This window comes from Lipophrys pholis (assembly GCF_963383615.2).
Source record: "Lipophrys pholis genome assembly, chromosome: 10".
Taxonomy (NCBI): domain Eukaryota; kingdom Metazoa; phylum Chordata; class Actinopteri; order Blenniiformes; family Blenniidae; genus Lipophrys; species Lipophrys pholis.
In genome coordinates, this window is record NC_137640.1 from 27,273,275 (window position 1) to 27,279,838 (window position 6,564).

Below are 6,564 nucleotides of genomic sequence, written 5' to 3' on the forward strand. Positions count from 1 at the left end.
GTATTGTGAAGAAAAAAAAAAGTCATGAAAATCACAGCTGTCTATTTTTTATTTAATCTTGTTCAGACCAATTCTCAGACTTTCACGATGAAAAAATGAAGGTTTATTCTTTTGAAACATTTATTCTATGTGGTGTTATGTTGTGTGCTGCACAATGACAGGGAAGGGCCGCACAGAGCGCTGTGAAGAAGCTGAACCTCCCGTCTTCCTCTCCACAGATCCATAGCTTTGGGGACCAGCTCAAGGATGCAGCGCAGAAAGGCCACGCCTCACGACCAGTCCCTGGGAAAGCCAACGGCGTCCTGGTCCTGAACCAGCCCATCCACATCGAGGCCTATGTGGGCTCCATGTCCTTCCTTGGAAACCAAAACAAACTGGGATACAGCATGGCCCGAGGAAACCTTGGCTTTTAAACTCCTCGTTCTAGTTTGCGTTGTTGTTCTTCACTGTTTGCTCAGTTTTTAAGTCTTGAATTCCAGCTTGTTTACTTGAAGCTACTTTGAATCCCACAAGCATTGACCAAAATTTATTCCACACTCAGGTTGGTGTTTGTTCGCCGTGTTTCTCAAGATGTTAAACAACTGTGTGATAGCCCCCCCCCCGCTCGATTACCTCTACGTGGTGTGTGAGCACTCAGAAATATCCACATTTCAACACTGCTCTTCTCGGGATGACGGATCCCCGCTGCTCTCAAGGAGCTTTGTATTTGCTCCTCAGTGATATGGTAATTCAACTCTTTCGCAATGGGACGCCTTTCTTCCTCCCCCGTGTGTGTGTCTGTTAAAAGCTCATTCCTGTGCCATTCAGCCCCTTAGAGATTCACTGGAGCATGGGGGAACATTTGTCAGCTTAGTTTTATCATTTGTAGTGTATTTTTACAGTGCAATACAGTGCAGGAATTTCCCCTTTGATTCGCGTGCTGTCTTCCTTGTGTGGTATCATGTGTCTCCCTGTAACAGACATATGAACGCCGCCTTTTTAAAGGTATGAAACATGCTGATTTGCAATGCCATTGCTTCATCATACAAACACCTTTATTTCTTTTAATGCCGGTTTAGTTTTGGCGGATTCGGCAACTGCCTGAATTCACGAGTGATAGGAGGAGGGATTGTGAGATTGGCTAAAAGGCTAACCTCCGCAGCGCTGTCACGTGGCAGCTGCACCAGGATGGAGAGAGGAAGAGGGGATGGCTGAGCTGTCAAGAAGAACAGAACAGTCACTGACCAAAACAAAGAAGGACAACAAATGGGTTTCTTTTGCAGAACGGCAAAGCTTACTCTTAAACGGAGGGATGACAAGAGTTCAGCTATCAAAGTGCTTCACCTCCACAATAACAAGAGGCCGTTAAGGTCTTACAGCTTTTTGATCTGGATCCAATCTGAACAGCCCCCAGTGCAGGTCCAGTGCTGGTCAGGGCTGGCTACAGGACAGACCGGACCAGGGCCGGGCCGTGACGTCAGGCCAGCGTTTCCTCTGTACACGTGAAAACGTGAATCTTGAAACGCCAATTTCCAGCATCGATTCTGCTTTTCTGGTGTGTAGAAAGTCTAAAAGCACAAAGGTTACACCAGTTAATCAGAGGTTTAGCCTTTATTGCTTCATTATAGTTTAACAAGCCATGAAATGGGTTTTTATTTCCATTATGCAGCTTTGATTTGGATTTCAATCGTTCTGGAAGTGTTCTTAAGGCCCCGTTTACGCCACAGTGTTTTCAAGGAAAAGCGTAAAAAAACCTCTGTTGCCTTCTGGGGGTCCGTCTCCACGACAACGGCACTCGGGAGACCATGAAAACTCAACTTTCTGAAAACGCCTCAGAAAGTGGAACTTTTTGAAAAACGCTCCGACTGTGGCCTGTAAACTTTTGCCTGCTGCCAATCAACCGAATTCTAGTTTTCTTTTAGCGAGTGGAGGCCATCAAATTGAAAATGAACAAACATGATCATCAGAGAATTCCAGATGAGTCTCCCTCTTATCCTGGTTTAACACTTTGCCCCAAACGGTTTGTAATTACTGTGAGGATGATAACGTCAAGTGCTGTCATTTTGTTGTTTTTCATCCAAGTGGAAAATACCAGCGAATACAAAACTAATCCTGCAGTATTTAGTCTCACTTTCATCAGGAAACAAGGTGAAGTAGTGAAAGTCACAGGAATACGCGCAGGTGTAATTCTGCGAGGGAAAGTATCGCTAGGTTCAGCACCTTCGGTATCGTGTATCATCACCTCGGGGTTTGAAGGGGTTAACGTGTTTCCTCCCCAGAGTGAGGACGTGTCTCTTATCCTGGATCAAGCGCAGCTCTGGCCTGCAGCGAAGCGCCTCATCCATATTTCTGCTCTTCAAGTTGTAAAAGACGTTCAGAAAACAGGATTAACTACCAGATAAAGCAACGCTCGTAAAGCTTCCCACCTTAGACCCTTCCAAGTTTACACACTCGGCCATCCCAACAATCTGCTCGCTGAGCGCCGGCGGGTTATTTTGTTTGGTTTCCATGGATCACATTTGAGGCTGTAATTATGACATATTTTAATTGACATGACTTTATGTTATCTGTGGGTGAAGGGCCAGTCACGTCACAAGCTATTTGTAAAAAAAAATGAAGGACTTCCCAATGTGACGTTTGTGAAAATAGTGTTTACTGGCGGAGCTCACATGTCGGGTCATGTTGTAAATTGACCTTTTCCTTTTGTTCTTTTTTTCAATCTTTATTGAAGAAACATTCTGAGAGCATGGCTTTCTAACATGTAAATATGACGCGACTTGTACTTCATGCCAGGATATAGGATAAATACTGTGCAGATGTACGTGTCAGAGATGTTAGGGACTGTGGGTGTGTTTCTGTGTAAGAGCCATCTTTGTCCTCAGATGATTTTCTCTTCTTTCTTTTTTTTTAATGCATTACAGATCATTATGTTCTGCCCTCAAGGTGCAACAACTGAATGAGTGCGCTGATGTTTTCTCAAGATGTTACGAACACTGTGTTCTCACTGCTGAAGGAGCACTCGAGAGGACTGCAAAGAAAAAACCCAACTAAAACCTGCGAAATGATCACAACAGGAAATAACCACCAACAAGAGACACAAAGTTATTAAAAAAGGAAAAATCCATTTAAAACAAAATGTTTAAAAACAAACTAAACAAGAAGAACAATGAAGAAACATCAACATTTCATAGTTATCACAAAAGGTATCAAAAAGTCGACTAAAGTCACCCCAAAGTGTGAGTCAAGCAGTTTGCATCCTGGACGGGAGAGCAAAGAGGAATTCTGCACCCAAAAGATAATAGAGGAGCAAAACAACAACAAAGTCGCCACAGGATGACGTCTAAACAACCACAGAAACACACAAGCCGTCATCAAAGAAATGTCAAACTGTCACTACGGGATGAAAAATGATCAAAAAGATAGAAAATGGGCATCAATGGATGGGAAAAAAAACACAATTTCACCACCGGGCAACAAAAACTACATCTTAAATAATCCAAACTGCTAAAATGTGGCAAAGAGTGAACACAAACCACAATGAGAACAATAACAGACAAACAACCTCGTGATGAAACAAAAATCAGAGACACAAAATGTAATGAATGAAATGAATTTAATTACAAAATAAAACCCATTAGACAGCAAAGTCACCAAGTTGACTCAAAATGACCACAGAGTGAACAACTTTAAACAATCCTCCACCAAAGTCCATCAGAAAAATATAAAAAGAAACATAATTGTACCACAAATGTTATTTGTTTTCAAATACATAAGTTCAGACGAAAAAAGGCCCAAAACTGAGAACTAGTCTGAATGAGTTTAAAACACTTTTTAAATCACAACAACAACTAAAAGTACCATCATTTTGCAGTCTGTATTTATAATTAATTCTGGGGGTAAAATGACCAAACAGTTCAAGATGAATAGCATAAAAATGTGTCTGAATGGAATTTAGAGGTTATAAACGTCACTGTCCCTCAATGTGATGAGTTATTTCTAATTCTGCTAAACATGCACACAGTTTGTCTACTGGCATTTATTTTATCCATACTGCAAATACACATGTCACAGTTTAAGATGGAAGCGTCACGAAGGTGCGCTACCTGGGAGTAAGACGGGATTCTGAAGCAGCGAAAAGCACATCAGGGTTTGTCACTGAAACAGCAAGAAATGTGGACGATGCCATTGGGAAGAGGGAGGCTGGAGCTCCGGTGACAGGTTCAAATCCCCCGGCTGACAGGTTGCCACTGTGGGTCCCTCAGAATGACCTTTGACCTTCCACTGCTTCCTGGGCTGTGCCCTGCAGCATCCCTCTGCTCCGAGCATGAGCAGTTAAGGTGATGGCCTCAATACGGAGAAATAATCCACCCAGTAGGATCAATAAGAGTAACTGACCATGAGCAAAATCACACCGATGGGAAAGAAAGTGCCACTGATGAATCCAAAGAGCATTTTTTTTTTTTTTTTTACAAACATCGTTTCGCCATGTTGTCATTTATTGTGTTTTGGTCGCCGTTTCCACATGGATGCTCCAAACACATAAGTGGGAATCGCACGATTTATTATTTTTACTTAGAAATGGAACAGTTTCAGAACGTCCTTTGGTCTCACAACAGGACAGTAAAGGTTCTGAAATGTAGCTGTGGATATTGTTAATGGCACCTGTGTTTGATGTTTAGTGATTCATGACTCCAGAACAGCAACTTTTAGTCCCGTTTGTGTCGCCATTTTACCTGCTGCCAAGCAGCGCCGTGAGTCTTCGTCGAAGAGAAGCACACAAACCCACAAGATAAATGACTTTCAAAGCTAATGATTGCATTCCTTTCTGGAAAGGTAAGCTGGCGCCTCGGGCTAGATAATATGGCTTGCGCTTCTCTTCAATTATTTTCCACCAGCGGAACATCAAACTAATCAAATGACACAAGTGTGCGTCTGAAAGGGGATTGGATCTGGTATGATGGCGTGTTGAGTTTCTGCAGGTCCTCCGCTAGAAATACAACTAAAAGAATCTGGAAGTTTCCCGTCCTGTGGAGAGTTGCTTGGTCTTCTTCCAGATTCTGAAGCAGGATTGGGGGAATGAGCTGAATATTTAGTGGAATGAGCTGAATAAAACCGGTCCTGTTGGTTTGAAGTGGTCTCGCCGGAGGTCAAGGCCACCGGGCCGCGGCGGAAGTCTCCATGTCTGGTTCGACGGGTCCAAGTGGTTGTTTTGCTTGATTTTGATGCAAGGCGATCGGCGCACTGCCCCGGAGTGGAATGTGATCAGCAAAGTGAGAGGTTTAAAAACTGCCCATCAGCGCCTGTGACCCTGGATGGCCCCGGCTAACAACCAGAGCTGCCTGGGATGCTTGGGGCGAGTAACATAAGACAAATTCTGCGAGACACTCTTGCAATCCTGGTGTGGCACGCAGTCCTCGCATTTCTCTGAAATACCTTCAAAGCCCTCACAGATATGCCAGCTTGGATAGCCGGCTTCTTTTCACGGGTCATGCAACCTCAAGTCACCATTTTCACTTCCCTGACATGTGCGCCGCTTGTTTGTTTGGTAAACATGTTACACCTGCCAGAGGAATGGCGGTTGCTAACGGGCCAAGTCCAGCAGCACTTATTCTGCTCTGCCCCCCCCCCCCCCCCCCCCTCCCCCCCCAACCCCCGTTTCCTCTCACCTCTGGTTTTTCCATCTGCTGCCCTGGCAGCAGTGAATACAGTAAGTGTGAAGGAGTGAAGGTGCGAGGCCGAGTGTGTGTGCGTGTGCAGGACTGTGTCTACGTAGACGGCGGGTGGTTGTGTGGATGGCGCTCCTGGAATGGAGCTGGAGACGCTGTTTTTATTCTTCCCTCCCCCAGCTGTCACTGTTGTGTCTGGAGCGAGTTCGCTCAACTCAGGGTTATGGGACACTTGGAGAACTGTCAAATCCACAAACCTTCCCAGCGATGCAGAATGTCGCGGCCCCGGACACACCCAGTCATGATCAACAGAAGCAGAGAGGGACATTGACTCTCCCAACCTACGTCGCCTCATCTCCACGTTCTTTTTACGAGTTCAAACGTACGTCTTTCCTAATTTTCTCTGATGAAAGCAGCGCAGCAGAAATCACAATATTTTAAAAGTAAGTGACCTCATAGTGCCTTACAGCAAATACTCGAGTAATAACACAAAATCAAATCATGTCTTTTTTTTTTTTATAAATTTACATATTTCAAAAGAACTTTAAAGCAAAACATCAACTGTTTTCCTTTCAATGTTGATTTGAACAAAAACTTTGACTTCATTAACCACCAATATTTAAGATGCGTTTTGAAGGTAATTCATCACGTCGCTCTAAAGGAAGCATCAGCGACAAATGTTCCATTGATAATGTTTAATCTTAAACATGGGAAAACAAAAAAAAGTCTTGGTGAAACATTTGCCGACAATATCTTCACTCCAACCTTTAAAATAAAAAAACAACAGATTGTTGGAGCTCTTTACGGAGCTTGCAGGTCAGACATAGTTTACGAGGAGTTACATATATTTTCTATTTATTTTAATAACTCATTTTGATCATCAGCAGGCTTGTCTTAAGGAGTGGAAATACCAAACAGC

General features: G+C 43.6%; 1 protein-coding gene across 2 annotated transcripts in view; it reads left to right on the top strand.

Moving 5' to 3' along the window:
- Window positions 1-909, top strand: part of tprg1 (tumor protein p63 regulated 1) — a 37,502-nt gene extending 36,593 nt beyond the window's left edge. For both annotated transcript variants that reach the window (XM_080473765.1, XM_080473766.1), the window contains exon 6: window positions 219-909. In XM_080473765.1, coding sequence (XP_080329891.1) covers window positions 219-413 — 195 coding nt within the window. In that variant the 3' untranslated portion in view covers window positions 414-909. The remainder of the gene's footprint in view (window positions 1-218) is intronic.
- Window positions 910-6,564: the final 5,655 nt, after the last annotated feature.